The 21,542-nt window shown below is 55.3% G+C and overlaps 1 protein-coding gene across 7 annotated transcripts in view; it reads left to right on the top strand.

Moving 5' to 3' along the window:
* The window catches only part of GAS7 (growth arrest specific 7), a 202,546-nt gene extending 181,292 nt beyond the window's left edge, over positions 1-21,254 (top strand). For all 7 annotated transcript variants that reach the window (XM_006099724.3, XM_023763358.1, XM_023763360.1 and 4 more), the window contains 7 exons: positions 446-520; positions 5,332-5,410; positions 11,225-11,353; positions 12,223-12,346; positions 15,177-15,256; positions 16,559-16,657; positions 17,279-21,254. In XM_006099724.3, the coding sequence (XP_006099786.1) occupies positions 446-520; positions 5,332-5,410; positions 11,225-11,353; positions 12,223-12,346; positions 15,177-15,256; positions 16,559-16,657; positions 17,279-17,392 (700 nt within the window). In that variant the 3' untranslated portion in view covers positions 17,393-21,254. The remainder of the gene's footprint in view (positions 1-445; positions 521-5,331; positions 5,411-11,224; positions 11,354-12,222; positions 12,347-15,176; positions 15,257-16,558; positions 16,658-17,278) is intronic.
* The last annotated feature ends 288 nt before the right edge of the window (positions 21,255-21,542 follow it).

Raw genomic sequence — 21,542 nt, 5'->3', positions numbered from 1 at the left:
AGTTCTATTCTGCTTCTGAGGGGCCGGTGCCACCCTGGAGGGTCTAAACCCAGAACTCTGGGGCTGGCAGGGGAAGGACAGCACTGGGCATCCAGCACGGTGGTCCATCATGAGTTACATTCATCCGTTTAAGGGTCTCCATGTGTCCAGCCCCGTGTCAGGATCTGTGCAGATGACAGCTTTGCATCTTCACAACCCGGTAGACAGCTGGGAATAGCCCATTTTGCAGATGAACAGACAGGGAGGTTCAGACAATTTTGCGCATTCATTCATTCAACAGATAATTTACAAAGCACCTACTGTGTGCCAGACAGACAAGAGCCACGCACTCTCAGAGCATATGGTCTAGTGGGTTCCTTTACACGGTTATTAAGCAGCAGGGCTGTAGATTGGACCCACCAACTAGCACTGGGGAGCTGACCTGTTGGGTTTTCTCCTCTTGCAGGATAAAGATTGAAGAAGAATATGCGAAGAACTTAGCTAAGCTCTCTCAGAACTCCTTGGCCGCACAGGAGGAAGGGTGAGTGGGGAGGACAGCGATGGGAGTGGGAGGAAGAGGAGACACTCGGGCGGGGGGGGGCGATGGGGGAGGGAGTCCCTTTTACACTGATCACTGATTATTGCCATGGGCCCATTGGTGGGGAAGTCTCCATAGGCCTGGCTCACAGTGGGCATGCATGCTCAAGTGGGTAGGCCTGGCTCACAGTGGGCATGCATGCTCAAGGTGGGCACCTGTGACCCAGGTGTGGGCATGCATGCTCAAGGTGGGCACTCGTGACCCAGGTGTGGGCATGCATGCTCAAGGTGGGTACCGTGACCCAGGTGTGGGCATGCATGCTCAAGGTGGGCACCTGTGACCCAGGTGTGGGCATGCATGCTCAAGGCTAGCACTTCCACATTGTTTTCTCTCTCGTGGCCAAGGGCCTCCTGCCGTATGCTGGACCCCCTCGGCCCTGGCCCCTGGTAGCTGGCCATCAGCCCCCAGATGCCGCACCTGCTTCCCTTTCTGAGGGCAGGCTGGTAGGAACCTGGGTGTGAGAGGATTCCGCACCTGGCTGCTTGTTTAGAATTCTCCCCTGTGGGCCTGAGGCCCAGGCCCCCCTCCCCTTCCAGCTGCGACAGTCCAGACCTCCTTGGGTGGGTCCTGGGCTGGGGAGACTCAGCCCACACTCCCAGCCACAGAGGGATCCCTGGTGGGAGGAAGACGGCGCCTTCTCTGCTCTGCCTTGTTACAGAGCGTTTGGGCCTGCAGGTGGGAATGTAACTGTGCAGCCACTGTAGAAACACAGCTTGCAGTGCCTCAGAAAACTAAGCCTGGAATTACTGTGACCCCGCAGTTCCCCTCACAGGCTTAGACCCAAAAGAACTGAAAGCAGCTACTCAAACAAACACATGCACACGAATGTCCATAGCACCCACTTCACAGTAGCCAAAAGTTAGCAACAACCCAAATGTCCATCAAGGGATGAATGGACGGACAAATTAGTTATGTCCACGTTGGATATATGGCTATAGGGTGGGATTATTCAGCCATAAAAATGAATGAAGAACTGACCCATACTACTATGTGGATGAAGTGCAAGAAGCAAGACACAGGGGTTGCATATGATTCCATTTATGTGAAATGTCCAGGACAGACAAATTCGTAAGACAGAATGGTGGTTGTCAGAGTTTATGGAAAAAAGGGAATGGAGAGTAACTGCTTAATGAGCACGGGGTTTCCTCTGGTGGAGGGTGTGTATTCATCTCTGTGGGTTGCTGTAACAGTAAAAAATAGGCTTAAAACTGGCTTAAAACAGCAGAAATTTAACTTATCACAGTTCTGGAGGCAGTAGGTTGGTGTCTGGTGAGAGCTCCCCTCTTTGCAGGCGGCCGCCTTTTTGCTGTGGCCTTTCGCAGTGAGGAGAGAGAGCGAGTTCTCAGTGTCTCTTCTTATAAGGACACTAATCCCATCTGATCAGGGCCCCACCCATATGACCTCATGTAACCTCAGTTTCTGTTACGGAGGATCCATCCCCAACTCACAGTCGCACTCAGGGTTAGGCCTTCAACATCATAACCTAGGGGGCACCAGCATTCAGTCCATAGCAGGGTGATGAAAATGGTTCGGAATAGCTAGACGTGGTGGTTGCACAACAGGGTGACTGGGCTAAGTGCGATCCTTCCGAATGAAATTTCATCCCAATAATAAAAACAATGGCTCAGGAAGTTAGCGTTGAAGGTCCCTGGAGTCTTCTGTCTGGTGGGACCTCCCTCCAGGGCAGTGTCTGACTCCCTCCTGAGAGGAAGCGAGCCCCAGAGGAAGGCAGCGGATGCTGCGGCCGTCAGCGAGCTGCAGTGTTAAGCGAGTCCAGCCCTGCCTGCCTGGCTTGAAATCCCTCAGCGGCAGGGCTTTGCCAACCACATGTGGCTTTGATCAAGGCCTCTGCTTGGGCCCGCTGTGCAGCCAGCAGGCCGCCTCCGGATGGTTTTCACCGACCGCCAGCCACAGGCCACAGGACAGCCCTGCAAGGCTGGTGTCTCTCCCACGGACATAAATGAGGTGCCCTCCGGCCCCCTCTGCTCCGTGCACTGGGCCTGAGATGAGGGCAGGAAGGAGGAGCGTGGAGGAGCCGCCCCACTGGCCAGGCCAGGGGCCTTTCCAGGCATCTCCATACCCTGTGACTACAGTGCTGCCCCGCATCTTCCCGCCTCTACCTCCTCGGCCTGGGCTGCTGCCGAGGACACTCAGTCCTGCCCGCACGCACAGCATATGCTCCCAGCTGAAGGCGTCGGGCCTGCACCGCCATGCTGTGCACACACGCACCTACAGACGGGGGAACTCGGCACACGCTCACATGCGTGCATCGGCGCTGCTCGCCTCCAGCGTGGCCACGAGCACCTGGCTTTGCACACAGGCTAACCCCGCGCACACTCCTTCCAGCAGGCGCTGCGGGGGGATGGGCCCGTGGGCCCTGCTCACAGTGCCGCGACGCTGTTTTGCTCACACACAGCTTTGGACGTGAGCCCAGTCCACATAGAACCTTCCAAAGCTCAGTGCTGGAGCCTAGAGATCTGGGCAGCCTAGGGAGGTGCCTGCCCAGGGGGAGGCTCGAGCTGCCTTGGCCACTCGAGCGCTGTGTCCAAATCAGATGCCCCAGCATATGTGCGCCCGGCGAGGAGCCAGGGCCGGTTGTTCGTCCTGCCTGCAGCCTTTCTCTCCCGCGTGGAGAGGAAGTGGGATGGGGCTGTTTTCTGCTTGAGCGTTGTGACAGCACCGTGCATTTTGACGTGGAAGGCCTCAGACTGCATATTGGAACGGGCGTATATCTCAGAATTTAGTTTTTTCATTAACCACCTATCAGATGAAAAATTTCTCTTCAAATGAGGAAATTTCTAATTGCTTTATTTGAAATGGTGACGTGGCCCCAGGGGCCCTGGGATATTGGGGGGGGGGAGCGGGGGTCGGTGCATGGGGCATGTATTAGCTCAGACAGACCAATTGATGTTTAGAGTGACATCCTCCCACCTGTGAATGCCCAGCCTGGAGGTGGGGACAGTCTGACCCGGAATTGAACCAGCGACCTCTTAGTTCATGGGTCAGTGTGAAACCACTGAGCCACACAGCCTGGGCCTGATCCGGACACTGTGCTTCCTCCTGCCCTCCCAGTGGCCTCGGATGACACGCTCAGGCCACTGCAGCTGCCGCCGCGCCAGTGACTGACCACGTGCCCTGCTGGTGGGGGGCGTGCACGTCCTCAGGGCTGCCCACGCCTTTCGGCTTGTGGGCTCGTTTCACCGTCCGCAGGCTCACATGCAGCTCAGCTGCAGGGCCGAAACCCTCCCGTCAGCCTCGATATGAGCTCCCACTTCTCCCGGGGCTGCTTCCGTAGCTGGTAGAGTGCTGACGTTCACCCCAGGTCTGTGATGCAGCCTGAGAGAATCCATCCGTATGGCATGAGGTCAGGGTCTAGAGGCCTTGTGTCCCCTGTGGTTGTACAGTGGTCTCTGCACCGTTTGTTAAAAGGCTGTCCCTCCTCCCTTGAGATAATTAGACATTCTTGTGGCACATCAGTCCCCCGCATCTGAGTCTGTTTCTGGGCCTGGTATTCTTTTCCCATATCTGTCTGACCACCAGGTCTGCTTCCACCCCCTCTATCCCCGGCCCAGGACTCCCTACCCGCCTCCCGGGTCAGGTGAGGAGCCGCCACCCAGAGCTGCCCCCACAGCTCCCTGGAGCTCAGACCCGTGAGGCAGAGAGAAATGTCTGCAGTGTGGGTTGCCCATTTCTCCATCTCGTCTCTGGTGGGCTCCCTAGCCGGGGTCACTCAAGGGGACCTTTCTTTGCTTCCAGGCTCCTAGATAAACTCAGTCATTTCCCATGAACACCCACCTCAGCCTGAGGCAGCACCACAGCCAGACAGGCCTGGGCTGAACCAGAGGGGCCCGTTATGATGTGTTGGGTAGCTCTCAGCTGCTGGCTTCTCCACTGCAAACCCAGAGGCCGCGCAGCACGATGTCTGTTAGTCAGCTTTTGCCACTCGAGTTTAAGGAATTCTCCCGAGGAAGTGGCCTTTGGATGGAAGGAAGTCAGCCTGGGTTTACTGGCTGGGTTTAGGCTGGGTGTAGAGGTCCCAGGGTTAAAGAGTTGCAAATTACCAGAGTGTAGCCTGGGGCCTGCATTGCAGGGTCTTGGGGACTTCGGGAAGTTGCTTCTACTTGGAGCATCTTGGTGTGGGAAGTGACAGAGCAGAGAGGCCTCTGCGTTCTCCAGTGAAGCTGTGTGCAGCACCAGGCCTCACGTGCAGGCTCAGGACCGGCCGGAGCCACACTCCTGTGCTGCCAATGGAGAGCCGTCTGCCTGTGGGCGTCCCTAGGAGCTCCCTAGACCCAGAGGGTCCCCCTCTGCCCCGCTGGAAGCCAGGCTGTCCGGGGTTTGCCTGCATGCAGGGAGCGCTGTGTGGTACCTTCCATTTGAGCAGGACTGTTCCCTGAGGGGCACCTGTCCTCCCTCTGTAACTTCCCAGCAGGTGCCTGTGCCTCGTCAACAAACCAGGGAGGGGTGATGGGAAGGCATGGGGAGAGCAGCTGGCCAGCCTTGGAGGCCCCCCCTGCTGCTGCACCCCACTTTTGTGCAGCTCCCCCAGTTCTCTGGGTTTCTGGCTATTTCCCAGTCTGCTACAGCCTGCTCTCTCAGCTCCTGGGCTCGGTTTGGGGGGCTCGGGTTGAATCAGTGCCCAAGTGTGTTTTGTGCCTGCCTGGCCTCTGCCTCACGCCAGCCTGGTCTACGGGGTCTCCGCCATCGGGTCACTGCGGCTCCCCCCAAGTCTGACAGTCTGCTTCGTGTTGCAGCTCCCTGGGAGAGGCGTGGGCGCAGGTGAAGAAGAGCCTGGCGGACGAGGCAGAAGTCCACCTCAAGTTCTCGGCCAAGGTAACCCCTCCCCGCGGCCTCTCTGGGCTGGTCTTACACTGTGGTGTGCTGCTAGGCTGTGAACAGCCGCCTCTCCTGTGTGTGGTGTTGCCAGTTTCTATGCTGTAAATGTCAGGGGTTCCGAAGAGACCACAGGAGCACAGCCCTGGACCAGGGTCTGTGACACACACATCAGGGCTGGGGGATGGGCAGTAGCACAGCCCTGGACCAGGACCTGTGGTGTACACATCCAGGGCTGGTAGCTCAGCCCTGGACCAGGGTCTGTGATGTACACGTCCAGGGCTGGGAGATGGGCAGTAGCTCAGCCCTGGACCAGGGTCTGTGATGTACACGTCCAGGGCTGGGGGATGGGCAGTAGTAGCACAGGGTCTGTGATGTACACGTCAGGGCTGGGGATGGGCAGAAGCACAGGGTCTGTGATGTACACATCAGGGCTGGGGATGGGCAGAAGCACATCCCAGGACGATGTTTCCGCCATCCCAGTGCAATAGTGAGTGATCAGAACTAGCCCTGAGACCATGGAGGACAGCGAGATGCAGTTAGGAAGTGATACGTGCTGAGTATTGAGTACACTTGTTTTTAATGTAATTGATTAATTTTGAATTTAGATCACAGTTTTTAATACTGGCTGTCTGGAGCAACCAGCCTATAAAATTCCTACACATGCAGCACTCGGAGCCAGCACGGGCCGCCCCACCCCTTCGTGGTGGTGCCCCGCACACAGGGCAGAATGAATGACTCAGATGTGAGGCACGTGGAGGAGCTGTGTACAGAGCTGAGTGGAAGGGAAAACCAGTGCTATTTCCAGCTCCTGCTGTGAAGGGTAGGAGTGCCCAGGAGTGAGCTGCCACCCAGATGTGAGAATGCTCGGCGAACAATAGCTCACTCACCCAGGCACCAGCCCCTGCACCGGAAGTCGCCCCTCCAGCTGGGCAAGGAGGGAGCTCAGCGAATTAGGCTCCTTCCTGCCGTGCAGACAAGGCAGCGAGTTCTTTCTAAGCTGCAGATCCTGGGAGGTGCTCCCTCCGGGTCTCCCTGCTGTCCTGGCCCCAGCAGCTCTGTTCCCGTACGTGAACCTGCCGTTGGCTGGGGAGGTGGGTGGGAAGGCTGCCCTTGGGCTGGGCGGGCTGGGAGCCGGTCGCCTGAGCTTCTGAAAGGGCTCCTGCTGGATCCCGGGACCTGTGGCACTTACTTCCCCTCAGCAGGACCCCGGTTCTGGAATGTTCACAGACCAAACATTCTCCTGTGCCCTGTTTTCCTCTGCTATTTCCTTTTCCCACTGCTGCTCACACCACCACTTCTGCCACCAAGTGCTTTTTCCCACACTGGCCAGTTCCTTCACAGCAGGGTGTCCTACAATATCACTCAGTGCGGACACTGTCTGTGGAGGTAACATGGGTCCCACAGGGTCAGGGCTCAGCCCCACAACACTGCCCCCACTTCAGAGGGCAGTTGCAAGCAGCGGGTCCCTGGGTTACCCACACTTCTGTTGACTAGGCTACAAATTGGGGGTTCTCACGGCCCCTGCTCAGGTGTGATAACTCACTAGAATGGCTCCCAGAATGCAGGAACCACTTACCAAGGTTTCCCAGGGTATTATACGTTAAAGGATGTGATGGATGATACAGATGAACAGCCGTGTGGAGAGGTGCCTAGGCCCTAGGGTGAGGTCTGGGGGGGTCCTGAGCCTGGGGCTCCTGTCCCTGTGGAATGTCACCTTCTTGACACATGCTGAGTTCCCAACCCGAAGCTCTCTGAACGCTGTGATTGACAGCTTTTATGGCGGCTTCGTCACGTGGGCACCATCGATTTATCTCCAGCTTCTCTCCTCTCCCCAGCGGCTGGGCCTGCGGCTAAAATCATGACTTGGTCTTTCTGGTGACCAGCCCTCCAGAAGCTAGGCAGGAGCCCACCCAGGGTCCCCTCCTTAGGACAAAAGAGGCTCCTGTCACCCAGGAAATGGCAAGGGACTCAGGAGCTCTGTGATGGGAACCAGGCTCAGCCCAGGTCAGCGACCAACTGTTCGAACAGAAGATGCTTCCAGCACCATGATCACCGAGGAAATTACAAAGGGGAGGCGCTCCGGCCAGGAGCCGAGGACGAGACCTGACGTATATATTATTATGTCGCAGAATCACAGTCATACAGTGTTCTCGATGGTTCGTGCGGGATAGAACTCACCTCAGTCTTATCAGCCACCCGGCAGGACGGCATCTCCACCTCACACGTGAGAAGGGGCAGAGAGGTTAAGCGGAGCCTGCGGCCACACAGCGTAGGGGGCCGCGATGGAGCAGGATGGAGAGGACGGGGTGAATGGGGTGCTGACCTCGGAGCACACTGACCCTGAGGAGCACACTGCCCTCTCTCAGGGGCTCTCTGGGTGGTGGGCCGGCCCTCCTGATGCCCAGGACGTCGCCGATGGAAAGCATCTGTAGTATTTTCTCTGAGAACTGCTGCTGCTGCTGGCCGGGCAGTGTCGGTGGCCTTAGGCAGCCGCGTTAGCCGCCAGCGTTGTGATGCTGTTCTCTACAAAGAAGAGAGCGCCAAGCATTCACTGTTTGCCATGGATAATATGGCTCCACATGCCCCAAACCCATTTAACCTCTGCTCCAGAAGGCTCACTGAAACCCCACTGCTCTGTGTCAGCGGAAGAGCCCTGTAAGAAATGCAGTTTTGTTAGGCCATCTCCCAGGCTTTTCTGTCTGCTGGCTGCAGCCATTGCTACCAGCAACAGGCTGCTAAGGACCGATGGCCGTGTACACAGGAAGCTACACCTGGCTCTGCTGGAGGAGACTAGACCTGTCCCTTGTGATGGGAGACGGTCTAACCATGGATGAGGCGCCGGGCACCCGTCAGAGGCTGGGGGCAGAGTGGGAGCGGAGGCTGGAGTTTCCGTCAGCGCTGCCGCTACCCGCCTCTGACCCTGGGCGGGGCACTCGGCATCTCCAAGCCCCCATTTTCCATTTGAAACCTATTTGGGGGGAACCACTGGGATACATCTCCACGGCCCCCGCAGCACACGGCCTCTGCACCCAGCGTGCACACACACGCTTCATGAAACGCACTCCTCCCGCCTGCCGTGCTCTCTGACATCTCCCTGGAGGCTGGCCCTTCCCACCAGGAGCTGGTCCGGACCCACTCACCTCATTTCACTGCGCCCAGCTGCCCGCCGTTCGGAAAACGCCGGACAGACCGTCTCTGCTGTGGTCTGCACCTCGTGGTTTCTCTTGCTCTCCCCTGTGTGAGGAGGAAGCGGGGGAAGGGGACTGGAGTGAGGAGTTCCCAGCAGGCATAAGACCCGAGTGGATCGGCAGCCTGTCCCATCCCAGACGGGCCCACCCCGACTTCACTAGGACACACTCCTGAGGACTCGACTCACAGTGACAGAGATGCTTATAGTTAAAAATGAGTATGAAAGGCACGCGGCCAAGTTTTCTTTTTCTTAAGGAAGAATTACGTACTTTACAAGTACTGAAAACACAGAGGTCGGCGCAGTGGGATTGGGTCCCTCTGCCAGCTACAGCATTGTGTGCCCAGATGCCATGTGGAATGTCCCTCCAGGTCACTCCTGGGCGCACTGACCTCTAGAAATCAACCCCCCCACCTCCTCAGAAAGAGACCCCACTGAGGGACTCGGGACGCTCCAGGCACTGAGGCTGCAGGCCCAGGGAGCCCTCCCAGCCCCAATGCGGAGCAGGTTGCCATGGCAGCTGAGGTATGAGCTCCACTGCAGCAAAGGCCTCACCTGTGTGGGAATGGGTCTGCCTTCCTCCGTAGCTGTCACACTGCAGCATCTCGCAAACTGCCACCAGGCGGGGTGTTTCCTACACAAGGAAATGGGGTGGGGATTAGAAGAATACCAGCAGATACTTACCACCAGCACCAGGAGCGAGGGGCACGTGGCTGCCCGCTCCCTGCTAGCCTTCGAAGGTCATCCAAGAACAGCTGCTGTCACGCAGGCCACTGGGCCCTGAGGGTTTTGTCATTTCCCCAAGAAGTGAAGGGGCACTGGCTCCGCACCAGCTCCAGCTGAATCCATTCACCGTGGTGGCCAAGCCAGCCAGGCTCCTGGCCTCTTGGACTCAGTCACGTGTGACCAGTTGTGTAGAACTAAAGGCACAGAAGCCCTTGAGGTCACCAGCGGAAAAAGTTCATGTACCTGGAGCCTGGTGAGGAGGAGGAGAGAAATCCCGGAATCCCAGAGCCGGGTGTGTGTGTGTGTGTGTGTGTGTGTGTGTGTGTGTGTGTTCCTTTGACAGGGAGGCTCAGCTGTGCCTGTCAGAGGCGTTTCTGGGGCAGGTCAAGGCCCCGGGGCCCTGGAAGGCCGGGCCAGGAGGGCACAGGAGGCTGACGGGTGGGGCTCGGAGAGGCTGACTCAGCAAGGCTCTAGGCCAAGCATGTCAACCTCAAAGGCTAACACGGGCCAAATAAACAAGGTGTAAGTGTATGTGGGCCGCAAAAAAAACAAAAGCTTCAATTTTCATAGAAACGTAGGTTTATTTCGATAGAGACATGCTGAATACAAAGGGCTGAAATAAATGAGTCACTACATAAAATAATAGGACATTTTAATAAAAATTAATATTTTTTCTTAAACATTAACTTACCAGACACTGAATAACCGCACAAATTAATAAGCATAACGCAAATAAACCTAATTTTCTTGTTCTTCGAAAGCGAAATATTTCCTGTTGCGCACACCAAACAAGTCAGTCCAAGACTAATGATGTGGCCATCGGCTGCTAAAATATTCGCTGCTAGTATTAGTGGAGAGAAATGGTGCACCTGTGCATAAGGCGCGTAAGGGAAATGAATGCAACACGATGATAGTAATCAGTCATTAGCGAACGTTGTAGTTCGTTATTAATATGTATAACAGGATATTATAAAAATTAAGTTAGGAAATTTTTATCAGAACGTTTCTGACATATCGTTATATTGGCTGGGCCACAAAAATACTCGTTGTGGGCAGGATGCAGCCTGCCGGGCGCGGGTTCGACATGCTTGCTCTAGGCTGCTCACCTGGCTGGGCAGCAGCTCCGCATTTACCTATTTTCTCATCAAATGCTTCTCATGTTCACACCAAAAAAAAAGGTGGAAGTAAAAATTCTTCAAAAAGGAGTGGGATCGAGGGAAGGAATCAAAGAGAAGGAAAATGCTTGAAAAAGACCCCCCACTCCCCTCAGAGCATAAACCTCTTTCTCTGGCCTCCGGCCGGCGAGGCCATTCCCTGTGCTGGGATGGGAGGTGCCGTCTCCATGCAGACCAGTGAGATGAGCAGCCCCCCCCCCCAGGTACAGGGCAGAGGGGGCCCTGTGAGCCCCCACCGGCCTCGCTGGCTCCCACCATCGGTTCTTGGAGCTTTGCACCACGTCCAGATCACCTTCGCAGGCTCGCACGGGCACAGAGCAGGTGTTCGGTGAACAGAGCTGCCCTGCGGCGCCCAAGAATGGCATCCATGCCAGTGACGGGTGCCTGGGCACACCATGGTGGCATGGTTTTGCCCCCAGAAAGCTTCCAGCTTGGAAGGTCAGGGCCCTCCCAGGAGCTGTGGGAGCTCAGAGGGGGAGGAGGTGACCACCAAGGGACTCGGGACGCTCCGGACACCAGCCTGTCCATCCAGCAGTGAACCGGGGCCTGGCCAGCTGAGGCGACTTCCTAAACCTCCACCTCATTAGTGGACACTCAGTTGTACTCAGAGGGCCAGGCCACCGCCCAGGCCCCCCCTCACTGTGGGGGTGGGAGCTGCCCTCGCCCAGCGCTTGCTTGCAGCTGGTGCCCGGGGTCCTGAGTGTGCCCCTCTCTCCTCCACAGCTTCACAGCGAGGTGGAGAAGCCCCTGATGAACTTCCGGGAGAACTTCAAGAAAGACATGAAAAAGTGTGACCACCACATCGCCGACCTCCGCAAGCAGCTTGCCAGCCGCTACGCCGCAGTGGAGAAGGTGAAGGGCCCGGGATGCCGGGCTGGTGGGAGGGGGACCTCCTGGAAGAGGGTGGGTTGAGCAGGGTAGGTGAGGGGGGTGGGGGGGTCCCTAGCCCACACCTGAGGAACCTGCCTCCCCCCAAAGAGCAGATGGGCGCTCTTCCCCATGGCACTGCCCAGAGGGCCGGTGGAAGCAGGCGAGGCTGCACCTGCAGTGGGAAGTCAGTGGGCTCCACCCGGTCCCTGAGATGGGGTACATACAGCCATGGTCTCCTGGGACATGGAGCCTGGACGTGCTGCTGGTCCACGCATGCCCCTTTGTCTGGGCCTCGCCTGGCAGATTCTCTCCTGACGGAATCACCCCCTCCCAGAAGCCTATGAGGGCTAAGCTGGTGGCAGCTGCTGATGGTCCCTAGAGGGGAAGGGAGCTGTCCCGGGCGCTGACCACAGGACTTAGGGTGCGGGAGAAAGGGGAGCGCATGGCTGCAGGCACCCTAGACGGCCAGCTGCTGCCCCCAAGGACCCATCCTGACCCTGACTAAGCACTGCTGGACGTGACGTGGATGACCGTGTGCTTGCCCCCCCCCCCCCCGGCTGTGATTTTAGGGCTGTCTGCAAGTGCACACCCTCCATCAGACCTGGCCTGAGCCTTGCTGTAGGCCAAGTGCAGTGAGAGACGGGATGAGAGAGAGGGTCGCAGGCTCAGCACAGTGCCTGGGCGGCCCAGTGATGCTAGTCTAGCTGAGTCTCCTAGGGCCATGATGGCATCATCCACACGAACAGGGAAAAGAAAGGACTCATGTAGAAACGGGGAGGCTGTCCACGCGACCGCGGGCCCCTCCTGGCTCTGAGCCCCGTGAGCAGCCCTTCCGCGTCCTTGGCCCCCAGGCCCGGAAAGCGCTCACGGAGCGGCAGAGGGACCTGGAGATGAAGACCCAGCAGCTGGAGATCAAGCTGAGCAACAAGACGGAGGAGGACATCAAGAAGGCCCGGAGGAAGTCCACGCAGGCCGGTGAGTGGGCCACGCCCAGCTGTGGGCACCTGGTGGGGGAGGCCCAGCAGGGGGAGCTGGGGGAGGGATGCCCGGAAGGTGCGTCCCCACGGGATGGGGGCCGGGGGCTGTGACGTGGGAGCGGGCAAGGCTGTCTCCAGGCCTGGCTGTCTGACCGGGAAGTGGTTACTCCTCCATGGCCCGGAACTGTGGGGCCCTGTCACTGCGGGGAGCCCCTGGAAGTACAGACTGCACCCCAGCAGGGAGGGATGCTCCCGAGGCTCACCTATGGAGATGGGCGCCCGCCCCAGTCAGCAGCTGACACTTTCATGAAATAACCACGTTTCAGATTCTCCCTGAAAGATGCTTCCAGTGCATTGGTCTCTGCTTCCACCTAGTGGTAAAAATGAGCTAATGCCCAAGGAGGGGGGAGAAAAGCCAGATAGAACCAGTGAAAACTTACCAGATATTCCTTTAAAGAAGTTTCACTGCGTGCAAGGACAGGGCGTGGTGCTTTCTGAGGCCAGAAGGTGTGACGTAGGGTTAGGGTTCAGATCAGATGGTCTAGGGCAGTGATGGCGAACCTTTTGAGCTCGGCAGGTCAGCATTTTGAAAAACCCTAACTTAACCCTGGTGCCGTGTCACATACAGAAATTTTTTGATATTTGCAACCATAGTAAAACAAAGACTTACATTTTTGATATTTATTTTATATATTTAAATGCCATTTAACAAAGAAAAATCAACCAAAAAAATGAGTTCACATGTCATAGGTTCGCCATCACTGGTCTAGGACCTCCTAGACTCTAGGTCCCTTCCACTCAGCTTCTGGTAAACCTCATACTCATTGTGGAACGAAGCAGCCATGGACATTTTGAAATAAGATGGTGTAAAATAGGTCAATAACAAATAATAGAAACATACCCAGAAATAGAAGGCATTATATGCTTACTGTGATTGGGCAGGGAAAGCTCGGGCAAGGAAAGGCATATTTAAATTCATGTAATCAGTTATTAAATAAAATTACATTATAAAATCAATATCTTTGCTTGGGGAAAAATCTAATCAGCACATAAGAATATAAAATCTTAATTTGCCAAATTAATCACCATCAATACTTCCTAGTTTTTTAATGTTTTCAGTGTTTATAATGTTTATATTTAAATGTCTACACGTTAGGTCATATACTCTATGTTCTGAAGTTATATTTTAACTGGTATACCTTAGAGATAGCTCTGTTCCATTACCCATACACTCAATTATCCAGCCATTCATGTACATCAGACTTTTATTTTCTTTGTCATCTAAGTATTTATTTCATTGTCATTTTAATAAAATAAAATTATTTCTCTGTTTGTGACTATTAGATACATTGCTGGGAAATTTTTCCATTAAATATAACTTATTTATATTTAAAAATTATAAACTAAAGCCCCATAAAATAAAATAAAAAGTTTAGGACAATACAAGCAGCAGCACACAGTCAAGCCATAGTATCAGCAGCCAGAGGTCTTAGTGGGCACACACTTGCAGTGACATATCGACCTCTTCCCTTCCAGTTCTGTTTTTCTTGGGCTCAAGGGCCCAGTCCTTGACCTTGGACCAGGAGCAAAATGAACAAAGCCCTTGATTTGGTTGTTACTCAAGGTCATCTCCCAGCTAGTGGTGTAGTTCAGGTGGAAGGGAGCCAGGCCCTGGGTCGTGTGCACGTTTGCCTTCACCTTCACACCAGAAGGACAAGGTGACGTCACAGGAATAACTTCTAATCCACTCCCAGTACTAGACTTAAAGCATAAACTAGTGAGCTTTGACTGGCTCGAGTTTTTCCCATCATAAGCAAAGACCGTGATGGCGTCCTCCCTGGAACCCTGTGATGATCTGAACTACACATAGACCAAGTCATGCGCTCAGGGGGTGCACGTGGACCACGTGAGCATCTTGTGAAAGTGCAGTTCTGATTAACAGGTGTCGCATCATCCGAGAGCTGCATTCTGGCAGGCTCCCAGGGCATATGACGCTGTGGGTCTGGGAGCCGTGTTTTGTGTAGCAAGGTTCTGGGGTGCTGGTACCTTCATCATGTTTGCAGTTACCTTATAGGTTGTTTTCTTTCTAATTACAAAATGTTTCAAAGGTACCTGTGACTGCAGAAAACAGCGTAGTAGCATCAAGATTGAAAAGTGATGTCTGTTTCTCAGCTCTTATGAAATAAAATGCTACGGAAAGAGCCCCTCTCCTCCCACCCCGCCTTTCTGTCTCCATGCCAGCGCAGTGCTGGGGTCGGCGGGTAGCGCTCGGTGCATGATTCCATGCTATTACTGCATTACTGCACATGGATGAGCCACACACCGGCAGACACATTATTTTGTATTTCAGCATGGCATCCTGCTGCATGTACACACACACACACACACACACACACACACACACACGGACATAATTTGTAAATTTTTCTTCTTTAACTCTTAACGAGTACCAAGCTGCTTGTGACATTTTTTAACCCAAAAGGACTCTCCGATGTGAAGTGAAGCTACCGTCTTTAGAGAGGAAGCATGTCTTTGGCTGGTGATAGGTTGGGAGGTCCTAGGAGTAACCCCCTCCCCACTTCACCCCACACACCGAGAAACCTCCATCCTGACTTCTCGGTGCCTGGGGTCAGGCTCGGTCGGGCTCTGAAGCTGGTCGCTTGTGGTGCCGGGTTGCCCTCTCTGTCTTCTGCTTTTCACTCCCGCCCCAACTTTCCGCTGGCCTCCATGACCCAAGGAGAGGAGAGGGCATGGCTGTGGGGTGCAGGGGCAGAGGGCAGCCACAGCAAGGACAGACAGGGTGTGACGGCGGCCTTGGCCTCTTCCAGGAGATGACCTCATGCGCTGCGTGGACCTCTACAACCAGGCCCAGTCCAAGTGGTTTGAAGAGATGGTGACCACCACGCTGGTGAGTGCCTGAGATGTGTGAGCATGCCGGTTCCGTGCCCGCACTCAGGGCGCCCTGGGTGGTAGAGTGAGGTGACTGTGGAAGTAGGCATTATGTCTGCTCACATTGGGGTCCAGACCTCGCCTCTGGGTGAGTCCAGGCTCATCCATACCCTTGCTCTGGCCCTTCCTAGCTGTGTAAACACGGGGGAGGGTTGGCTGTGCCCTGAGGAACCCCCCACAAGTTGTCAGTGGCCCCTTTAGGACAAATAGCCAAGTTGCAGGAAGCGTGACCCTCTCACCCGCAGAGGAGTTTCAGCTCCTACAGGGGAGATCCCGGCAGGGGGCGAAGGGTGAGGCTGGACGCTGTGTAGGAGGAGCGGGGGTGGCCCCCGATCAGGGGCCTGAGGGATCGGCACCCGAGATTTTCCTGTGAAGGGGCAGCACCTCCTCCTCAGTCAGCACTGGCCGCAGTGAGATGTGGTGGGCACGTGGGCACACGGGTCGTTGGGCCAGAGGAGAAAGCAGCATCGTGCCAGCTGCTGATCACGTTGCCCCGTTGCCACAGCCACGCCCGTCCGCACCGGCAGTGACCTGCTTTCCTCCTGGTTAATCCCCTAACGGAGCCCCCACTTTCCCCTCCCTGGGTGATCACCGGGGCAGTGACCTAGTTATGCAAGAACAACAGCCTGAGCCCGTCAATTCCAAAGATGCGGAACCACCTAGAAACCAAAGGACAGACCTTTCCACTCTTCTTCCCTTTGACAGTGACCACCCCACCCCCAGCCCCTACCTCCCCCGGCCTGGTCTCCGGTCTGTCCCTCAGCACTCGGGGTGGACAGAGGACAGAGGCCCAGGGAGGCACGGGTACCCCGCATGCGTCCCATCTCTCCACCCCCAGGAACCGGAGCCGGGTCTGCGCTGGTGCAGAATCACGAGTCAGACCACAGCAGTCCGGGTTCAAATCTCGCTCCTCCCTAATTCCATGTCGCTATGGGCAGGTGACTTTCCCTCTCTGGATGTTCATTCCCTTGTTTGGAAAATGCAGACAAGAACAGAGCCCATCTCTTCAGATTATTATGAGCACGATTAGGCAAGGCCTGTAACGCTCCAGCACCCACCCGCCCAGCAGGGCAGGGTCCAGGCGGCAGTAGCTGCTGTGCCAGCATCCGCACCTGCACCGCTAGATGTGGGACGAGTTCCTCATCAGACCCCAAAGGGTCAGGTGGGACCCGGCCTAAGCAGCGGCGACGTGTGTGCGAGGGTGGTCTGGGCCCTTGTGGTGGGAAGGACATGTCACATGTGTCTGTTTCCTCCTGTGCAGGAGCTGGAGCGGCTGGAGGTGGAGAGGGTGGAGATGATCCGGCAGCACCTGTGCCAGTACACACAGCTGCGGCACGAGACAGACATGTTCAACCAAAGCGTGAGTTCCCCGCCCCAGGCGGAGGCCCCAGGGCCCCGGGGGGACCACTGTTCTGTGGCAGGTGAAGTGGTCACTACAGATGAACCTGAATGGGCAGTGAGCAGCCTGGGGACGGGCCTGCAGGGTGTCCTGCCACCCATGGGCACCCATCCCAAACACAGGAATGGATACAGCACATGTGTTTCCCCAGGTCAAAGCTCATGGTAGTTAAATAGCTGACGACGATATTGCCTGCCCCAGTGAATCTCTTACCAAAAAGATAAAAGAACTAGAACTCTGCAGAATATCTAAAGTTACAATGTTATTTGCCCTGTTCTGTGGTGGTAACCGTGGGAGCGAAGGGTGGAACTGCTCTCAGACCCGGAGCCATTGAGCCACTCCGCCCTGTCATCCAGCCTGCGGTCCGGAGGGTCAAGTGCTCTAGTGAGAAGCAGGGGGGGACGAGAGGTCCCGGCTCCCGCTCTCCCAGCCTCTGCACGTCCGCCCCTCACGGGCCTCCCCTGGGGCCCCCAACCCTCCGAGAGGCTGCTGTGACAGCAGAGAGGCGGGCAGCCTGGCTCAGAGGCCGTGTCCCGGGCGCTGCTGCCCCTGACAGCGTCCTCTCTTCTCCATCCCTTGCAGACAGTTGAGCCTGTGGACCAGCTGCTTCGAAAAGTGGACCCAGCCAAAGACAGGGAGCTGTGGGTCAGAGAGCACAAGACGGGCAACATCCGCCCTGTGGACATGGAGATCTAGGCGGGCACACGCGGCCCCCGGGGTCCTGCCAAGGAGAGGGGCCGGGGGGCCCATGGAGAGGAGGTGGTGGGTCCCGCTGCCAAGTGGAGCTGCCCTCCCCCCCACTCTCCTGCCCACTGAGGAGAGGGGAGGGTGAGGGCTGCAGCCAGCCATTCCAGAAGGGCGGCCTGGCGGCCTCGCTGGGAGGTCCCCGTGTTCCCAGGCCAAGAAGGTGGATCCACAGCCCCGCCCTTGTCTCTGAGGCCGAAGACCCCCAACTCCCATGTTGTGCTTGCCGTTCCGGGAACAAACTGAAGCTGGAACTTTGTGGTCCCTGCTGAGCACCGTAGGGTCATCTCCCCGCCCAGAGCCAGCTGCGTCCCATGCCCGTGCCCCTGGAAGCCCCGAGGTCCTTCCTCCAGCCGGCCCTCTGGTCCCCAGGGAGGTCTCTGTCTCCAAGCCAAGTGTCAGGATCGCCGTCGTGGACGGAAGGCAGCGTTCAACAGCCCGCACTCAGAATCCTTTGCAGCCTTCCTTCCTTATTTTTTCCCCGTTGCATTCTGGGAGTCCACATCCTGGCTCTTCCCTGTCTCCGTTCATGATCAAGAGTCTTGGGAAGAAGGCCTCACTGCCGCCTTCCCGGACTGACCTGCCTGGAGAGGTCAGGATGGAACTACCTCATCAGCAAATCAGCCCTCAGTCATAGTGCTGGTCGGGTTCCCCAGTCGATCAGGCATCCTCTGCAAAGTCTCTCCCAGAATCCCCAGCCCCCGACCTGCAGATGCCCCTCCTCCCATCCCCACCCCGCTCCACACTCTAAACGGGGCTGGGTCAGTCCCACGTGGGAGACAGTCTGGGGCAAGTCTTTGTCACCACCCCCCCTCCCCCCGATGGCTCCCCTTGCTTGCATATGGCAGCACTGGGACCACTGTCCCTCGTATGGCTTCCTGTCAGTGGTGGTCACTGTACAGGCATCGAAGACTAACATGGCCACAGTAGGTTGTCGCCTACTGGGCAGCGTCTCGCCACCGTGGCCTCTCGGCAACTCCTGCACAGTCCAGAGCCCAGCATCAGGCCCTGCCTGGGGGTGGTGCCACCTTCCCTTTCTTCATCTCCCAATGGCTCGTAAAACCTGGTCTGCGTGTGACGTAGGAAGCTTTCAGGGCTGCAGTCGGGTCCTTGCCCATCATGTGCTCCTCTTCCTGACCCCAGCAAACATGTTCTCCGTCATGTTAAGTCCTGAGAATCAGTTCGAAAGGACCAGAGGAAGGAGAGGGACCTGAAGGAGGAAGTGCAGCTAGCCAGGGGCAATCCGCGCCCTGAGAACCAACCCATCTTTCTTACTTAATCTTCCCCATCGATTACTTTGGATTTACAGGATCCATATATTCCCAAGAGCGTGGAATTCTAGGAGCACAACTCACTGGTCTTTCAGTCTTACAGATCTGATGATGTATTAACATCTTTGAATCTTTCGGTACCTCTTTCATTGAGTCAGACCGCTCTCTCACAGTTTATGGTAGAAAGACGCTGAATATACTAAAGCCAACCAAACTTTGTCCCTTCTCTTATGGAAACATCCCAACCAGAAAGCTCAGTGTGAAGGCCTTGTCCAACCTGAATCTGTCCACTGCATGGAGCACCACTCCCGGCTCTGTGATGGGGCCATGACACCAGCCAACGGTTTCAGGGTATCCGCTCCCGGTTTCTTTATTAAAAACAGGTGCAAGTAGGAACTGCTTTGTGGCTGAGCAGAGTAATTTGTGGATGATACTCAGCTATTCAAAGCCAATGGCCGTGTTATGAACACATCTTTTGAGTGGATATGCTCAGTGAGTTTGCCTTCTCGCTTCTCTCTGAGGATTCTAGTCTTCTGCTCCTCCCCGGGACAGAGCGAGCTCTCTCCTGCCTCTTCTGGGGTAGCCTGAGCTGGCCCCGTGTGGGCCAGTCTGTCTGATGAAGTGATTCTTTCTTCCTCATCCCCTCACCTCAGTCTCGGTAGCTTTTTCACCTACTTTTTCTCTGTTTTTCTTCCCTCTTTTATTCATTCATCAAGCATTTAGCTGAAGACAAGTGATGTGCTAAGATCTGAGGGCACGGTATGGGCTTATTTTCTGTGATTGTGTATAGACATCTTTTCTCCAGGGTTCTTGCAAGTTAGTGGCCTTGGCGTTCACATACAGGTACGCTATAGACCTTGGGTTTTCAGGGATACTGTCTGTTGTGCTGATCTGCATTCATTTATTCATTCATTTATTCAGCAGATCCTTGGGACAAGCCAGGCACTCTTGCCCGCCCCTCTATTCCCCATGTAGACAGATAGTTTGACCTTTCTGGAGAATGAGAACATTTAACCTGCCACATTTTACTCCTGGGAACCTGTAATTATAGTACAAACTACCGTCATACGGCATTTACCCACTTGGTGGGAGATAGACAGCAACAAGGCTCAGTGCCCTAGTCACTAGACTCCCAGCCCATATCCAACTCGAATATCTGAGATTTCTTTTTTCTGTTTTGTTAATTAATCTTCACCTGAGGATATTTTTTTTCATTGATTTTTAGAGAAAGAGGAAGGGACGGGGAGAGACAGAGAGAGAAAAATATTGAAAGAGACACATTGATTGATTGCCTCCCGCACGTGCCCCAACCAGGGCCAGGGATGGAACCTGCAACCAAGGTACATGCCCTTGACTGGAATCGAACTCAGGACACTTCAGTCCACAGGCTGATGTGCTAACCACTTAGCAATTGGTTAGGTCTGAGATTTCTTTTTTGTCTTAAATAACTCCTCACTTTACAAAGAGGATGAAGCCTAAGCATGGCCAGTGAAATTAATACTGAATTAAGAGCAGGACTGGAGTCGACAGACAGTCCAGGCCCCCTGTCCTTGTCAACAACTCCCCACCCCCACCCCCCACCTCCGCAGTCTGGGTGAAGGCAGGATCAGAGTGGAGTCTAGAGCATCTAAAACTGCACTTCAGGGTAGCACACACTCTATCTGGTCATTGTTTTGCGTTTATGTTCTGGTGTTTAGGTTGTAAGAGGATTTGACGGGGTTTATTCGGAAGGGTGAGTGAGTGAGTCTGGGTTTTTCTTGAGCGCCTCTATTGTTCATTTCTGAAAACAAGTGAGCCCCTTCTACCTGCCTTCACTTAGTTTTGTCTGTGAAAACTGATTTTTTTAAAAAAATTCTCTATCACAAACGATCTTGCCATGACAACCTCCAGGAAAAGCCACTGGTTCCTCTCCGTTTTTTTCTATTGTTTTTGATCAGTATTGCAAAGCCCTGGCAACTGAACCACACACAGGAGTGGCTGTCCTGAGGGAGGTTCTACCGAGGGGCGCCTGGGCCTCCTCTCTACCTCTACCCAGCGCCCTGGGGGCGGGAGGATTCCGCAGCAGGAGGCACGTCTCTGCTCAGCGCTGAAGGCCACAGAAGCCACCGATTTCATGAGCCAGGGATTTGTTTCCATTCCCTGTGTGAAACCCGATCAATGACTAGGTTAGTGGATGGGTGCAGAAAGCTCTTGTTTCCCCAAGTCCTTTCTGAGAAACACAAGCCATAAAATTCAAAGGAGTCAAAGACCTCTGCTTGGTTCAGTGATTCTGCTTCCAGCTGTGAGAGGCCTTGACACGGAGCAGAGCGTCTGCACAGGATCCCGCAGACCTGCTGGTTACTGTGCCGGCAGGGGGCGCACTTTGCAAATGCTACGTGGAGTGCAGATGGCGGCGTGCTTACTTGGCCAGCACCCCAACGTACTCCCCTGGTCCTTCCCACCCCACGGGACACACTGCCTTCTCTTTTTCCAGGTTTATTGAGGTATTTGATATACAGTACGGGGGTTTATTGACATACAGTAAAATTCACCCTTTTGAAGTATATTGGTTCTGTGAATTTTGACAAACTCATCCAGCCTTGTAACCACCTCTAAAATCAACACAATATTTCCGTCACTCCGCAAACTCCCCCAGAGCCCCGGCGTCCATCCACTCCTCCCACCCCAAGCCCTTGGCAGCCACGGATTAGTTTGCTGACCTTATAGTTTGTCTTTTCTAGAAGGTTGTATAAATGGAGTCACCCTGTGTAGCCTTTGGGTGATTGAGTCCGTTGGTGGTGTTGACTCAGCCTGTTTGCGTGGCTACTTCCAGCCCGAGGCTCCTTCTCCAA

Source organism: Myotis lucifugus, unplaced genomic scaffold (assembly GCF_000147115.1).
Source record: "Myotis lucifugus unplaced genomic scaffold, Myoluc2.0 scaffold_282, whole genome shotgun sequence".
Taxonomy (NCBI): domain Eukaryota; kingdom Metazoa; phylum Chordata; class Mammalia; order Chiroptera; family Vespertilionidae; genus Myotis; species Myotis lucifugus.
Note: the sequence above shows the minus strand (reverse complement) of the source record. Positions and strands in the feature narration are given on the sequence as shown.